Genomic DNA, 17553 nt, shown 5'->3' on the forward strand with positions numbered 1-17553 from the left:
GAGACATCATTTTGCCTCTTGTTGTGGATCTGGTCTCTGTTCATCCATCCTTGCAGCTGCACACTGCACCGTCCGTATTTAACATTAGGCGTCAGACCTACTGTACGATGGGCCTGCAGAATGGAGTATGATATTGATTTTTACAAACATTTTGCCTGGCTCAGAAAGGTAAGACACTCTGCACATGCATGTGACACTCTTCATACCCTCACACTGCATCCATGACTGCACAAAATATCTTGTGTGTTTGTTTTGCTCCCAGAGCATTGCTGCCTTTACTGTACAGCGTAATTACAGTTGCCATGGCAGCTAATTTAGGAGGAAGACGTGTTTTGTTTTTGAGTTGAAGAAGTTAGCTGCAGAATATGAAACACACACACAGCCAGATGTGGACTGAAATGGTCACGTTAGAAAACATTAAGATGTGTTTATTGCTCAGACAGAATTAATGCACTTTTTGTTTTAGAAAAATTAAGATTCAAGGGAACATTTATCTGTTTGACTGAAGAGAGATCTAAACAAGTTAGTTCCTCTTGCTGCAGAAAATGTTTTGACACGATCCCCAGATTTAATGATTAGTCTGAGCATTGCACCAGGTTAATAGGTCACTGCTGCTGACCAGTGGTGAATTGTTGAACACACAACAAGTGTGTCAGGCTGGTCGTGAGGTGAGAGTGTTTGAGGCGGATGATAAATGGATGCACATGTCAGCTGAGATCATTTCCTGCCACTTGAATCTAGAGGGTGTCTTCGGACAGCACGCAGCATCTTGCTGCCATTAAGAAGTCATTAGGTCTGACTGCCTCCATTAGCTTTGAATTTGTGTTGCCTCTAATCCACAGAGGAAGCCTTTTCATGCACATGCCTTATAATCATTGGTGAAACAATGATTCAAATTCGAGACGATAACACGTCAGCAAGTAGAAGAAGGGGATAATGGAGGATTTCAGGATTTTCAGCCATGTGACAGTTCTTCATGATATTGTTTAATAATAAACAGTAGCTTTGTTCAAGTAGCAAGAGAGTACAGTAATGCAAAGTAAATATTTATAAAAAATATTTTAAATCCAAATACAGTGTTGTTTATCACACTACAGCTGACAATTACCGTACTAACAGCGATATCTAAGTTAACTCTTTATCTCATCCAAGACCTACTGTAGCCAAATAGTGAACTAAGGAAAATTTCAAATGATTCGAGGAGGGACTCGTGTTGGACACAAATCCTATAGGTTACTTAAAATAAAATAAAACTATACGTAATAACCTTTCTATTTCCCAGTGACTATAATATTTAAACACATGGCCTGTCACAACGAGTCTATTAAAGGCTTACTGGTATTTTGAAATTATTGCAAACCGCTTGAGCTGGCTGCCTCAGGATGATGGACGCTGGGCTACATTATGTTTCCATGATTGTGGTTGAAAGCCTGGATTTCTGAGAAATTTGAGCTCACTCGGGTGCACTTTGCCTTCCCCTGCACACGGATGATTCTGAACAATCTCTGACTGCACAGGCAGCTCGGAGCTCAGACGAGCTCAGGACATTTTTATTTCCACTAATCAGTGGGTATAAAATGCTGTATTCAACTTTTAATGCTGGACTAAGACCTTTAAACTTTTACAGACTGACACACAAGGAAGTTTGAGACCGAGAGACCAAATTTGACCCACTGGGTTATTCTGTATTAATGGTGTACTTACTGAACTTAATAGCTGACCTTTATTCTGAAGGTAAACCTGCACTCAAACAGCAGCAGTGAGTCCTACCAGGAACGCTTATTACGTCTGGAGGGAGACAAAGAGTCGCTAATTCTGCAGGTAAGAAAAGTCACTCCTCTGCTTTTTTCTGTTGGGGTTCATCTTGTTAAATACAAAACATTATAATCTCTGTCTGTCTCTGTTTGTGTTAGATTGTTGTGACCTCAAAAGCCAAAAGCCTGGACATCCATTTATAAACGTGAATAAATTCCATTGGATATGAGTAAAAATAAAAGAGGACATATGACACTGTGCTCCTTGTAAGAAATGATTCTAAACACTGCCTATATCACGTTTCAGTAAAAGGAAAGAGACGAGGAGAGGAAGGTGAAAGGGCAAAGGTGGATCAGAGTGTTGTGTTGTAAACGTTGGGTAATTGCGTGTTTTTTTCCCATCGCATGAGTGAAGCAACGGTTATAAACTGGGTGCAGTTTCGACACCAGTATGTCTTGTTTTGTGTGAAGCGTTTGTCTGCGTATGAGCGTGTGTAGGTGTGTGCCGCCCTCAGGACTGCTGAACAAGTGCTTATCTCAGACAGGTTGAGGCTAGCACCACCATTCGCTGCAGCGTGTAGGTGTGGGCGAGAGCAGGTGCCCCACTTGTTTCTTCAGGCCTCAGATGAAACATTCCTTCGGAAAGATCCGCTGCAGTTGGCCGGTCGAACCTGCCATTTAGCCTGTGATTAGTTCTTCTATGACCTTAATGGTTTCTGTGCAGATTTACATTTATCATTCATTCTGCTGACGCTGCTGGAGCCGCTGAAGTGTTGCAAGAGCAGAACGAGGCACAATGGGTCATTCATTGCTTCTCAGAGGAAATGTTTGAACTATTTATTCTGGCACAGATGTGGACATTTCAAACAAAAACGTGCAGCAGAGATTAAATGAAAATAGCTGATATTAATGAACGAGCTCTGTGACTAACTGTGGAAATAGAGAAATCTTAGCTAGGCTGCAAATATATGATAGAATGTGATGATTAAGTTTTATGAAGAAATAGGATCCTCACCTCTGCTGTCGCTCTGTCCCCACACACATGCACACAGGTGAGTGTGCTGACGGACCAGGTGGAAGCTCAGGGGTCGAAGATCAGCGATCTAGAGATTTCTCTGGTGGAGCATCGGCACAAACTCAACTCCACAGAGGAAATGCTGCAGCAGGTACGAACCTTACTGACCTTCTCTATTTGAGTCTTAAACTGGACTTTCTCAGAACCAAGCGTGTGATGTGTTACTGGACCTTAGTCAGGAAACTCTGACTTCTTACCACAAGATGATGCAGGGCTGTTATATCAATATTGTTGCTCCATTCTGCAGATCCACTCTTTTGCTCATATGCTGTAACTTGAGGAAGATTTTTGCTTCCTGTGTCTAAGAAATTCCTCGCTGAGATTCCAGTATACTTGGCTGCACATAACCTTGACAACCGAAATATTTAAAATGCTCAGACGTATCCCGGTACAGAGCCTCAGAGTGCAAGCCTGGTTTATGCAGGGCCAGGCTAGTCTGTCTGGGCAGGTGATTACAGCAACTTTAGCACAACACACCCCGTGCATGCTCACGTACACACACAAACACACACACACACACACACACACACACACACACACACACACACACACACACACACACACACACACACACAGAAAGAGAGAGAGAGAGAGAGTGACGAGACAGAGGGAAGGAGGAACTGAAAAAGGTGGAGAGATGGGAGGTAGAAAGAACCGGGGTGGTGCTCCTAGTGTATGTCTGCAACATTCAGTTGTTTGCCTTTGACTTCAAATCTACAACGGAGACTTTGCTGAGCAGTTCGAAGGACTCTGAATGGAATGGGTGAATGAAACTTTCATCCCCTGAAACTTCAAGATGCTTACACCAGTGTTTCAATGAGGATAATACACTTCCTTCTACTTCAGAGACGCACTGGGGTAAGATGAACCAGGTATTACACAGAATGAATTAATCTCATTCTTATAATGCTGGAATTTCCATTCCAAAAATGCCGGGAATATGTTGATCAGCGAATCTGATGAGACATAAGCTTCATGCTCAGCGCTTCCTTCTACGTGCTTTATGTGTGCAGGGTATCAAAGGGCAGGCGAGGCTGGTTTCTTGGAGGCATGGTCATTATGAGGCTTTGGACCTGAGCCGTAAATCTCTTCCTGGTGACAAAGCTCTAATATTTTCCATGTGCACACCAGGAGAGAGCCCAGTTATTTTCCGAAGCCAGAGTTTTAAATGGACGTATCCATATGTACTGTTTGCCTTCCTGCGAAGCTCGTTCCTGGACTTTAAGTGATTTGGCACCTGCTTGACATCAACCAAATTACTACTACATCTGCCTGCGGTGCGGGGCTTAAAGCTCTGGAGGCTGGCGGCCACTGAAGGGCGACAGTCGCAGAACTGTGGTGCAGACCCAACGCCTCCTTCAGCACCAGGTTCGATTGGCCTAAGGTTTGCACCCTGACAGGAAAATGCACCTGTCAGAGTTATTCTAATGCTCTTTTGATGAATGTTTCGCATGCTTTTGGCACCTCTCTCACTCCCCCACCCCCCACCCCCCTCTGCAGTGTACTTTGAGTGAGCTGTGAAATATGCATTATAAATAGTGGTCATGGGTTGTGTATATTTAGCCACTCAAACAGCGTCTGAAACCAGTGGGACGGTCATTACAGGACTCGCTGTGCCTCATAACTAATGTTGCCTTTGTTCAGTAAGTACTGAGCGCTGAAGGGATATTGTGTTTACGTTTGTTTTTGAGTTGCTTCATGCTCTGGCTGCATGTTGTCGATGACAGGAGCTCCTGCATAGGACGTCACTGGAGAACCAGAAGCTGAGTCTTATGGGGGAGGTGTCCTACCTGAAACTGAAGCTGGCAGACATGGAGGGAAAACCGAACCACGGGGCTGAACGGCAGCACAAAGCAGAGGTAGGACTGTCACAAAGTTTTAATCGACACCCTGTGCAGATGGTTATTTTGTGGGTCAAGAACTTATTAAACAAGGTTGCCTTTTTTAAGTTCAAGTTCCATGGATTTACTTGCGCAATAATTCCTCTCTCAGTATAATTTTGTAGTCAAACTGCATATTATCGTTCAGCAGTTTTATTAACATGAACGTAAAGGCCCAAGGCCAAATAGCCTTCTGGTTAATTTCACCGGGGTCTGCTATAAAGGGAAATGAGTTAGCTAAAAACATCAGGAACACTTCTGTTATGCTCCAGTCCGTGGAAATTTTAACCTAACTCTGCAGGAATGATCGTGCCCTGTGTTCTGATGGATCTAACCTTGAAGTCAGCTGCTGATTTTATGGAAGACCATAAACACTTTCTGGATGGATGTAGGGAAATTTCACCCAAAATCCTGGCTCTGTTGTTCCTGGGCACAAGACTACAGGAAAAAAAATCCTCTGAGGGGTTTAAATTTTTTTTTTGTCCGTTTAAACTGAATCATGTATTTGCTTAAGACCAATGTGTTGGGTTACCAGCGGACTTCCTGGGCTTTTAGTGACCATATGGATTGGAGAAAAAAGGCAAAGCAGGAAAAGCTGCACTATTACTAGACAGGATACCGTAATGTATGTAGTTACTGTCAAAACACTGCTGGTCAAAGAGCCTTTGTGTCGTCAGGTTAAGAGGGTTCAGGCACAGTGGAGCTGGCATGATGGATGGCGGGTCAAATATGAGCGTGTGTAGGCTTAAGCCCAGAGAATTTTGTTGTTGGTGGCAGGGTGAGAAGGCCCTTCGGAAAAAAAGCCCCCTTCCTACCTGAGCATATTTTAATTAAGTATATTTAGTATTTTATTAGGATATGATTTGTATTTCTAAGCAGGAAGAAACCACATACGTGTGTTTAGTAGATGTGTATTCAATCCTTCTTCTGTATTTCTGCATTAACTTTGAGCACAAAACCAGCTTCCAGAACAGCTGCTTGGACTTAAGGAGAATAGAAAAAAATCTGCTTTCAACACTACCTCCACGTGCTGCCTCTACTACACAAACATGTCCACACGTATGCACTCATTTGCACGCAGACACACACACACACACACACACACACACACACACACACACACACACACAACATGTGCAAGCCTCCTTGCTGTGGAGCCAGTAAGCGCATAGTTAAATTTAGCCATGGGGGCTCTTCATATCATCTGTCATATCCGCTGTGCCAGACCCCAAGTGAGACTTCCTCTGTCCACAGTCCGAGCATAACTTGGCTGGTGTTTACTCTCTTTCTGGAGGAACATGCGGGCACAGATCACCTCTAAAAGACAGCAAACAAAATTCACCTCTCCACCAGTTTACCAGTGCAAACGACCCATAAACTGAATATAGACTTGATGGTCAAAGCATAAGAATAGTTCTGGCCCGTGTACAAAAATAAAACGTGTGTTTCTAGATGAGAGTAACTGCTGTTGGGTGTCTGTACATGGGAGCAGCCAAGTATCTGTGTTTCTAATAGCGGTTGGGCTATTGATACTTTCTGACTTGGGACCAAATCGACTCTTTCTCACAATGTAAAATGTCAGATTGTCAGGACATGAGAGGAAAAAACTGCATCCCGAAAGGTCATTTCTGCAATGATGCACGAACACACACAAACCTACTCCCCATCATTACTCTTTCTAAACATCTCTCTCAATGATTTCTCCCCCGCTGCATCCATCAGACTGTAGTTAATTTCATTAGCGAGCTGCAGGAGCAGATGTGCAGGTTTCAGGAGGAGATCAATAGCAAGATCCAGGAGAAAAAGGCCTTGGAGATCCCGGCCGACAGCGGCGCTGCCGTGGCATGCTGCGCTGAGCCCGCTGAGGGGGGGGGCTGCAACCCCGGGTCGTCCTGTGACAGAACCTCCGGGGTGATGCACCAACTGGACGAGGATCCAGATGGGGCTGATGAGATCACCCACAGCCTGGAGGAGGGTAGCTCAGATGCAGAGGAACAGTACGACTATGGAGAAGAAAGTGTAGGCACAGCCCGCCAGCATGACTTCTAATGTTGTGTGGAGCATGGGTTGTCTCACTGCACTGGGTGTGATCCTTTGGTGTGCGATTGAAAGTTGAATTCCCGACATGTCCTCAATGCACAGGTCACCGTGGTTACAATCTGTTCGGTAAACCAACAAAGTTAGTCATATTTATCTGTTAAGCATCAGCGTGTGACATGACTAATACCAGCAGGTGGCTTTCATGTTGTGTGATATTTTGTGCAATGTGCACACTAACTAACATCACGTGTTCATTGTATCCTGCTATTGGAGAGAAACTGTTTTATGAAAGTCTTGCAGCTGTATTAACATTTTGTTCTCGCGTGGTGTTTTAGGGTTTACTGAAGGAGCTCCGTGTTCTCAAGGACAAGGTGGAGCACCTGGAGGACCAGAAGTCACAGTACGAGAAGAAACTCAAACTAACCAAGGTAAAAGAAAGTTCTGACTTTCATGGTGTCTAGACTTTGAAACACACACCGAATCCCAATTTCCACTGCTAACTGTCCACTCAACTTCCCTTAATGCTGTCGAGTCTGATGTTCCAGCCAGTTAAGTGAGTCATTTTCTTTCACACACTCTCTCACTCACAGACACCTTCTGAGTGTTTTCTTAAGACGTCTGTGAGCTATTTCACCTTCTATTTTAAAAGAGAACTAAAGTTAATAATGGCTTAGTTCTTTTTTTAACATCCTACTTGTATACTCTGACATGAGCCCACTGCATTAACGTCTTAGACTTCTTCAAGTTGATTCTCCTCTTTTAGGATAACATCTTTACCTCTGCAAATATTTTGTAATTTCTCTATCTCAGTTCTTGTAGCTCTTTACCTTTCAGTACTATTCCAGTCTGTGTCCATGCACTAGGTTAAATCAGATATATATTCATTGTGTTGTTATTGTTGTTACTCATCTGCCATTAAAATATACATTTGCTGATTTATTATTAGCAACTGTCTGCAAGGCGTTGCCTGAATTTGCTTCAGGGTGGAATGGGAGGAATCTATTTGTTATTTTAAATATTAGCGTCCACGCACCTTTATTATTTTGGTGGCTTTCCAAGGAATCCACTGGGTTTGTTGTGCAGTGTTAGTTAGTTCTGCATAAATCAAAGTCAAACCACCATCTGGATTTCTTTATTTTTAGTTTTGAGATGTGCATCCAATATATCCCTCTCTATCAAATCAATATTTATCCTAATATTTTCCTTGTTATTCTTGGTTTGTTTTCCCGTATCAGACAGTAACACAATGTTAGACAAAAGTTTGAATTTAAGCTAAGAACATCTTAATACACACTCGACTAATTGGCTACAGATATTGATATGGCAAAAGCTGAGCAATAAAATAAATATTTTACAAGTGAGTTTATTTCCTTTTACAGTTTTTTAATGTTAATTCTTCTGTTTTTAACACTTCTATGTATTCAAAAATCTATGTTTTGATGTGGTGACCAAGGCAGAAAGTGTTTTTCTATTATTCCACTTCCATTTATTTTCTCTCCAGTGACAAAACACGCTGGTGAATGGGTCAGCCTGAACTGAACATTATTACCATCTGTTTGTTTTGCTTACACTGTAAATTACTTCAAAACAAACTATAAACTCTACAGTGGCCTCATTTTTGTGGTTTTCTAAAAGTCAGAGAGATATGTGTGTACTTTGTTCTGGATCTGTTGTATATGTATAAAGTTGCTGGTGGATCTCACACACACGTCTGCAATTTAAATTCAGGTGCACGTCTTGTTTTAGGTGAATGTGAAAAAATGCTTTTAGCTGTGCGTGTTTAAACAGCAGTGTGCTGGCACATGTATGCGGAACTCTCTGCTATAACTTCCCTGGTTGTGTGGCACCTACAGGCGGAGATCAGCAGCCTGCAGCAGCTTCTGCTCAGTAAGAACGCTGAGATCGAGAGCTTGCACACTCAGCTGTTGGCCAGACCATCTCTCACCACCGAGAGCTCAGAGAGAGGTGAGCAAAGCATTCACAGCTTCAAGCCCTCACACAAACCTGCCACCAACAGCCCCTCACTGGGAGAGTTACCTGCCCGGATAGATGACACAGATAATGACTCCTATTGAATTCATTAACTCGTAATAAAAGCTGTTGGGAAAAATCTGGCCCTTGATAAACTGTCTCATCATGCGTCTCTCTCTCTCTCTCTCTCTCTTAGAGGAGATTTACAGGAAGCGGTTAAACGCCACATGTAAGCCTGGACAGTTTATAATGAAAATCATTTAAAACCCAAGGGCCATGTCTTCTTTTTGATAAATGATTTATTTCTGTTCTCCGGACATTTCTCTTTATTCTGTTATCTTCCCTCTGCTCTTTGGGGCAGATTTGACAATCACCGCCCGGTTTCCAAAATTACCTGATGTTCCATCTCTCCTCCCTCTGGCTTCTTCGTTGTCTTCATGGATTCTTAAACTCATAATCTCCTTTTTGTTCCTAATTTTGTCTGTCAAGAATGAAAACTGCTCTTGGGCACTTGCTTCGTATAATCACTGTCACTGTCACCAGCAATGCTGCCTGTGTGAATTTCTTTGTAACAGAGGAAGTGGCTTTATATGCTGACATGAAGATTGCTGGTTAAACAAGGTTTCGGGAATAAAAAAATACATGGTTTAGATGGCACTCTAGTGACAGATAACACTCACATAGATGTTTTGCCTTTCCCTCTTTCCTAAATAACCAATTGTAGTTAAATGTGACACAAATTAAATTTCATATGACAGTAGGAGCTGAATAATCATTGTGGTGTTTCTCTTTGCAGATCAGGAACTGCAGAGGCTTAAAATTGGAATGAAATCACTGGTCGCTGCAAACGATGAAAAGGTAATTGACCAGGACTCTATAGCAAAAACATGTCCTTTCACTTTCTCCTCAGAACATCTGTGGGTGATTTAGCAGCATAGAGCAGCCTGTGTCTATGACAATGTAAATGTCTTACTGGCGTGTATATAGCAGCGCTATCATCACCACCGTTTGGAAGGTTAGAAGGTAACTGTTTTTAGATGTTGTCATTTCTTTGAGGCACCACCCTGCTACCATTTTTTGTACAGAGGGGCTTTTGTATTCTCCCTCCCAGAGCGTGGACTTTAAAGACTTACAGACACGGCCCTACATGTGGTTCGCTAGTGAAGACGCACACGGACACACACATGGACACACACATACACACACACCCCAAGGCGAGCCATTTCAGGCAAAGCCACACTGAAGTAGGCCAGGATCTGCCAAGCCTAATTTTGGACTGAGCTGCGTTGAGAGAACCATGGCGAAACCAGGCACGGGGCCACTTCAAAAAAAAATATACACACACACTCATACACTCTATGCAGCTGGTTACCACAACTGAGATTTCCAGCCAGGCCTGTGTCAATCCCCTCCCAACCCACTACTTTGATGTAAAGGCCATATGGTGGAAGAAGGGTTTTTGTGCAGCGTATCAGTCAGAAACAGAGTGAGGCAGATTGTCCACATGTGCTTTCTAACCTTAGATAAACATCTTAATTGGGTTCTGTTGACCTCGAACCTCCTATGGTCTGTTCTCTGTAGGACCGGCGCATTGAGGAGCTCACTCTGCTCCTGAACCAGTGCAGGCAATTCAGAGAGGTCACCCACGTCACAAGGCAAGGTAATCAGCTTATTCACTCCTTTATCCTCGCCTCGGAATATTTCTATTATCTCAGCAGCAACATTTCAGCTTAATGAAAGCCAGGGCACTTTTCAACAGAAACGTGCCCCACTGCTTGAGTGGAGGAAAATGAAAACACATTTGTTCTCTTTGTTACTGTAGCTCCACCTGCTGTCCGTTCATCGCCGAACGGGAGGACTCCTTCAAGTAGCAGTGAGGAAGAGGAGCAGCTGAAGAATATGGACTCTGCCAGTGCAAAATCTGAAGATGTGAAGTCAGAGGTGAGTGGACTATTTTAAGTCTAAATAAAAAATTAGCTGTTTGCGTTTTTTGAAAATCATCTCACTGTTTTTGTTTCCCCCTCACAGGTTTCCACAAACAGCTCTTCCTCCCGTCACACGTCCCTGTTGTCAGATCAGAAGGACAGCGACTACAGGTAGTGAAGCAGCTTTTCATCAGTGTTTGAGTTCAGTGTCTCTTTGTTTTATTTTACTGAGATATTTGTGCTTTTATTTTCTCAGGACAGAACCACCGGCTCTATCTAGTAGTATGAATGACCTGACAAATGGACTTTCAGAAAAGGTAAGATTCAATCGTGCAAATATAAACTGCAAGCTATTAAAGTAGGTTTAGTGAATGTGAGACACAACTCCAATTTATTAATTTGTACAACCTCTTTTGTACATATTATTAAAGTGCCTTTGTTGATCCTGGTAATTATTTGTATTTACTACTTCTATATTTGTGTGGTTTGCCCAGAGTGGCACCAGAAGTCAGACGATGCCTGGGAATTCCTCCCTGTCAGAGCAAAACGGGATCGGAGGCAGCAGCAGTGAAACCCAGAGCCAAAGGTCTCCGGATGGGAGCGAAGATGGAGACTCCAGCCAAAGTACAGTAAATCCACACATATTAACTCAGGCTCCATGATTAATAGCGCACAGTAATAATCCCAGATATAGGATTAGACTTTTTCTTTGTAATAGTTGGAGGGCAGCGTTTCCCATGAGCGTTGGGCGGTATTCGTATTTGAAGAAAACCACTTTCCTGTGATCAGACGCCCGTTACACCTTTGATCACAGTTAAATGTAGAGTGTCCTGACAGAGCAGATGGATGATGGGATGTTCTCCACAAACACACCCTCTCTCTTGCTGTGATTGACCACATCCATCCCGGCTCCACCCTTCCCCAGCTTCACTGGCCGGCCTCAGCTGGAGCCCCACCCTGATTCTCTGCCAAGTTCAGAGTAGAGACAAGAACTGACGGCAGCTTATATCATAATGATCACACCTTGTGCATTTTAGCGTAATCCCCTTCTTTGTCATGGGACATTAACAAGTGTATTATTTGCTGAAGTCAATGGTCTGTAACCTATGCTGCCTGAATAAATCACCATGTGTAGTCAGACCACCTCACGCACCGCTTAGTTCTTAATGTGCTGTTTAGCTTTTTTGGCTGTTTTTTATTCAGATTGTGTTTCCAACTATTTAAAAGTAGACAAAACTACAAACTTAGACAGATCGAATCTTTTCAAATATGTCTTTGCTGAAATGTTTATTTGGCAGGATAACAATGAGCTTTTCTGTGCTCAAATTATTACGATTTAACTATTCAAATGCATCTATTATCTTCTTTTTAAATCTCAGCAGCCCTCTGCTGCACATTTAAGGAAACGTCCGCTCAGTAGTAAGACGACTGTGTTTGTAACCTCTCACAGGAAAGTCGGAGAGAGCTGATGACAGCACGTCAAGCAATAGTTCCCCCGTTCAATCTGGGTCCAGTTCGCAGCCTGGCCAACGGGCTGTGGGCTCACCAGAATACATGAAGAATAACAGGAGCCTCAAGAGACTCTGGGGAAAGTGAGTGTGGTGAAGCGGATGAATACATCAACATTATGTCAACATAATGTACATAGACAAGAGGATGACAACCAATAGACTGTACTTTAACTGGCAGATAATAATATTAGGTTTAAATTATATGCTTTATACAGTCTAACATTTATTAAATTGTCTATAGTACTTATTGTAGCTTAAGGTTTATGGTTTGAAATATGTATACATCTTTTTTTTGAATAATATTAAATGTATCATATATAGGGTTGCAAAATTCCGGGAATATTCAAAGTTGGAAACTTTCCACGGGAATTAACGGGAATATACGGGAATTAACGGGAATATACGGGAATTAACGGGAATATACGGGAATTAACAGGAATTAACAGGAATAAACTGGAAATGTTGTGGGTAATTTATACTAACTGTATTTACCTTGTCATATACAGACATAAATATAAACATTTTGTTTTGTCATAGGCTGATTTGAGCCCTGAGGAAACTTTGGGCACTTGACTATATGCTTCTGCATCGTTGTGTCATTCTTAACATAGGTCTTTGCAGAGTATTTGCAAATGTACACAGCCTTTCCTTCTACATTGGATGGGGTGAAATGTCTCCACACATGAGAGAGTGCATGTGGCATTGTTCTGTAGAATAAGATGAGAAAAAAATTTGTAAAAAAACACTAATGCAATGCCAGAGATATAAATAGTTAGCCAAACAATTGGATTCGTCTGTAAACATATTTTACAATTGATGGATAAATGAATGGAAATAGGCTAGATGAACAGATGAACAATCCTCAATCAGCATGCTAATATATTTTCCCCAGTAATATCATTGAAACTTACCTGACTAGTCCTGCACACTACAGCAGGCCTCAGTAGCCCTGCTGTAGAGTGAAGGATGCTGGGAATTATCTGTGCATGTGATGGAAGAATGCACAGTGGAGGGTTGAAATTCAACGTGCAGCGTGTGCTGCATTCCATACATCTTTAAAATAGAGTTTTGAATGATGTTTTTATTGCTCAGCGTTTAATTTGCGTATATTTTTTTTTTTTCAAAATTCCCAATATTCCCGAGCTAAAGTTCCCATGGAAAGTTTCCGGAAAGTTTCCGGAAATTTACCGGAAACTTTCCACCCCTTTGCAACCCTAATCATATACCATAGTAAACTATTCCCCTGTTATTATTGATTCTTATCTAAGTAGATAGTAAGAAGTGTGTTTACTGAATATATCAGACCTGTCTTTTGATCATTTCACTGTGAGAGAGAACATAGCTTCAGAGAGTTTATTCTTGTCCATGCAGACTTCGGAGAACCCAGTCTGGAGGGCTGCAGGCAGCAGATCCAGATGCTGGTCAGTTTAGAAGAGGGGGTCTCCGTGCTACAGCTGGACCCAGACTCACCAGGACGCCTGAGTCTTATGACTCCACACGGTAAAACTCTGACTGCCTCTTCCTCAACTTGTACTAAATAACTCTTTATCATTTAGTATGAGAATCTGGGTTTGCTTTCTCATCTCATCTCATCCCAACCAACCAATTAGGTGACAGGGTTTCTGTTAGCAGAACAAACTGTGTTAAATACATGCTTTGTTAGTAAATATTTAAAAATATTTTAACAAATCAATAAACCAGTTCAGCATCTAATTTGTTCTTTTGCTTTCCCTGTCAGTGATCTGAATATTCCATTCAGCCAGTGGACCAAGGAGCAGGTGTGTGGCTGGCTGGAGGACTATGGACTGGGCCAGTACGTCAGTCTCTCCAGACAGTGGGTGGAAAGTGGACAGACGCTGCTGTCTGCTACACCTCAGGACTTTGAGAAGGTCAGATTGGAGCGGCTTCATACCGCACTTGTTCTTGTTTTGGTGTGAATCCGGAGCTTTAGTCCTGTCGCCTTATCTTTTTCTTTTAAATGTATTTTATCTGTGTTATGTGATTTCTGTGTGTCTTGTTGACATTGTATCTCAACGGGACTGACCTGGTTAAATAAAGGCAAATAAAAAAAAAATAAAAGATAATAAATCAGCACATTAAATGTCTCTTTAATCCAAACAGTACTAAATATCTTAAATTTAGAAATTCAGGCTAAAATGTGCATATAAATCAAATTAATTGGTATATTTAAATCTGTCGCTGTTTATCAGGATAAAGTAGATTGCATGGTGTGTTTGTGTAAATCACAGATAGTGTCACAGTCCTTTCTGTCCCCAGGAGATGGGAGTGAAGAATCCTCTGCACAGGAAGAAGCTGCAGCTCGCTCTGAGGGCGTTCACCACCAAAGTTATAGAGAAGTCGTCGGAGCTGGACTACATCTGGGTCACACGTGAGACATATTTTTATCACGAAAAAGAAAAGGGTTCAAAACCAGGAAATGTGTTTTAACAGAGCAGTTACAGGTGATGATGCTTTTAGTGAATTTTACAGATTATTATTTTTTTAACCCTTTCAGGCTGGTTGGATGATATTGGTTTGCCTCAGTATAAAGACCAATTCCATGAGGCCCGGGTAGATGGTCGAATGATACAATACCTCACAGTGGTAAGATTCTGAAAATAGTTTAATTCAAATGTCTAGCATTATTTAAAAAAACACATAAAACAATGTTATGAATTTGTTAGTTGACTGATTTTCTGTTGCTGTTCACCCAGAACGACCTCTTGAGTTTAAAGGTCACCAGCCAGCTTCATCATCTCAGTATCAAGTGTGCCATTCATGTCCTTCACGTCAACAAGTTCAACCCCCACTGTCTGCGGCGCAGGCCAGGGGAGGAGGTGAGATAAGAGGGAAAGGAGCAGGTGGAAGCTGATGCTGTGTTGTGCTACATTTTGTTCATCAAATTGTGACACATAATGTGGAGATAATGTTGCGTGTTAAATTCATTAATGAGAAAGGAAACTTTTAACTGAGACACTGCTCATACATGGTGATCAGATGTAATCACACCAGTTGCCCACAAGATGGCGACAGAGCATGTTTCCTCCCATACATCATAGCCAGAGTCCGACTGCTGTTTTAACTTTATTCTGTGTATTTAAAAGAATGGTTATGAATGAGGAGATTTCAAATGACAATTGTAATCTTCAACTTTGTGCAGAAACAGCCCAGCCCCTCAGAGGTGGTGCAGTGGTCGAACCACCGTGTGATGGAGTGGCTGAGAGCGGTGGATCTAGCTGAGTATGCTCCTAACCTAAGGGGCAGTGGCGTTCACGGAGGTCTGATTGTAAGTGCTATTAACTTCCGTGCAGGTTTTCCTCAGGGAAAATTGACATTAAGTGCTCTAATGTCTGGAGACCTAACTTTGTTGCTCTCAACTTGCTCCTCCATAGATCTTGGAGCCGCGCTTCAGCGCTGAAACATTGGCCCTGCTGTTAAATATTCCACCTCAGAAGACGTTGCTTCGGCGCCATCTTGCCACGGCCTTCTCTGCCCTGGTTGGGCTTCAGGCCACGCAGGAGAAGAGAGAGTACGGCAATGCCACAGGCCATGTTCCTCTCACCACCACTGCTAAAGTGAAGGTATATGAATACATCTATGAGTCAAACTGTCCTGTGGTTATTACAGCACCAAATTAAAATGAATTATTAATGGGTTGAACTTTGTGTTTTCAGCCAAGAAAGCTCGGCTTCACCCAATTCAGTCACCTGAGAAAGAGAAAACCTGATGACTCAGCGGATTACATCTGCCCAATAGACAGCGGAGCGCTGACAGTGAATGGGGTTTCCCGGCTGTCCTCCGCAGCACTCAGGGGCCTCAGCCCGAGCTTGGAAAGACAGGCTGAGAGGCGGGAGCCGATTGGGATAAAGGTTGAGGCTAATGGCCCCAAACAATGATTTAAAAGTATCCATGGACGCACTGCTCTCCCACTAAGTGACTTCTGTGAACCAGTGGAGATTCTAATGCAGGAACTCGATAACTGAGATTGACGTGATGATTTGCTGAATGGGCTGCAAAGATGCTGTGTGAAGCAGTTGATTTGACTATTGTTTGTGTCTTTCTAACCTGATGTCGCTTGCACAATGTTCACCTACAATGATGATTAATGACATGATCTGAAATGTTCTATCAAAGCTGCTCTCTGCATTCCTTATACAGTCGGATTCCAAAGCTTTGACTTTTGCTTTCAAACGATGCATTTTACCGACAATTTTGTATCTAATCTTGTGTAAATTTAGTTATGATATCAATTACCTGTTTTTGTTAAATATCTGGATTAACTCTACAGTTTCTTATCTGTTACTTAAAGTCTTTCTGTTTCTCATTTCTTCACGAGTGACAACACATTTGAAAGTTAAATCCTTTTGATGGTACATTACTGGTACTGCTCTGCACATTCAAATAAGGCTTGTTGATATACCTTTCAATTCTCCTACACTAAAGTTGACTTGTTTCATAAGATGCTTGTGAATATGCAGTAATATAATATCAGGTCAACAGTTAAGCTTGTTGGATTTTTAAAATTCTAATACATAACCCTTGAATAAATGTGTTTGAGAGTTTCTGTATTTATTTTTTATCATTAAAATTGAGCATTAATGTTGTATATCCTGTTATAGCAACAGTAGGGGAATAATTGTGTGCGGTGCAAGCAAGTGGGGAACATATGGGTGCAAGGCCTTTTGACATCGATTCCTGAAGATGAATCTTAGGGTTTGAATGGATAGTTGATAAAACACTGCCCACTACTGGTGAAATATATATACAATGCAAGAACCCAAGTTCTTTTAAGTAGAGGAGCAGGAATAGCAGCTTTAATATTTCTGACATGACTTTCACTAATTACTTCAATAATTTGGATTAATTTACATTTGAAAATTAATCAAATTTAATGCATCAAATAATCAATGATCCTTTGGTTGGTCAATAGCCCGTCAACAGCTTTGATTTAAGTTCGGCTGATTTAAGCAGTTTGTGTGTATCAAATTAAAAAGGTGATTCACTGCCAACTTCTCTATAACATAATTTGTGTTGAGTAGCTTTGTCTGCTTATACAGAGTCCGTCAGTTATAGAAGTCATCGTCCACTGAGTGTTGCTGACTCCAGAAGAATGTTCTGTGATTCGATTGTGCTGCATAATCGGAAGGATGTAATAGCTTTAAATTTAAAATATTTTCATTCTTCAGAGACCAAATCAAAAAATAAATATGATGTTCTGTATATGGATCTTAAGTAAATGACAAACATAGTTTCAGGGGAATCATTTTTGTAACAATGCATTTTACAATACAAGTCACATCCCCCATTTACATAGATATATTATACACTTCTTCCCAGAGCTCTTTTTCAGTTTAAACCCACAATTTGGGGTCTGGTATCTTGCACAAGGGCACTCAG

The 17553-nt window shown here is 41.8% G+C and overlaps 1 protein-coding gene across 1 annotated transcript; it reads left to right on the top strand.

Moving 5' to 3' along the window:
• The first annotated feature begins 120 nt into the window (after positions 1–120).
• ppfibp2a (PPFIA binding protein 2a) lies at positions 121–16052 on the top strand. The gene is made up of 22 exons (XM_061068484.1): positions 121–168; positions 1735–1821; positions 2807–2920; positions 4557–4688; positions 6432–6728; positions 7085–7177; positions 8603–8714; positions 9517–9578; positions 10302–10380; positions 10543–10661; positions 10749–10816; positions 10902–10962; positions 11140–11269; positions 12096–12237; positions 13528–13656; positions 13895–14045; positions 14434–14545; positions 14672–14760; positions 14871–14993; positions 15317–15442; positions 15549–15737; positions 15831–16052. Exons 1-22 carry the CDS (start codon positions 121–123, stop codon positions 16050–16052), a joined length of 2685 nt encoding a protein of 894 aa, XP_060924467.1.
• Positions 16053–17553: the final 1501 nt, after the last annotated feature.

The sequence above is a fragment of the Limanda limanda genome, chromosome 3 (genome assembly GCF_963576545.1).
Source record: "Limanda limanda chromosome 3, fLimLim1.1, whole genome shotgun sequence".
NCBI lineage: Eukaryota > Metazoa > Chordata > Actinopteri > Pleuronectiformes > Pleuronectidae > Limanda > Limanda limanda.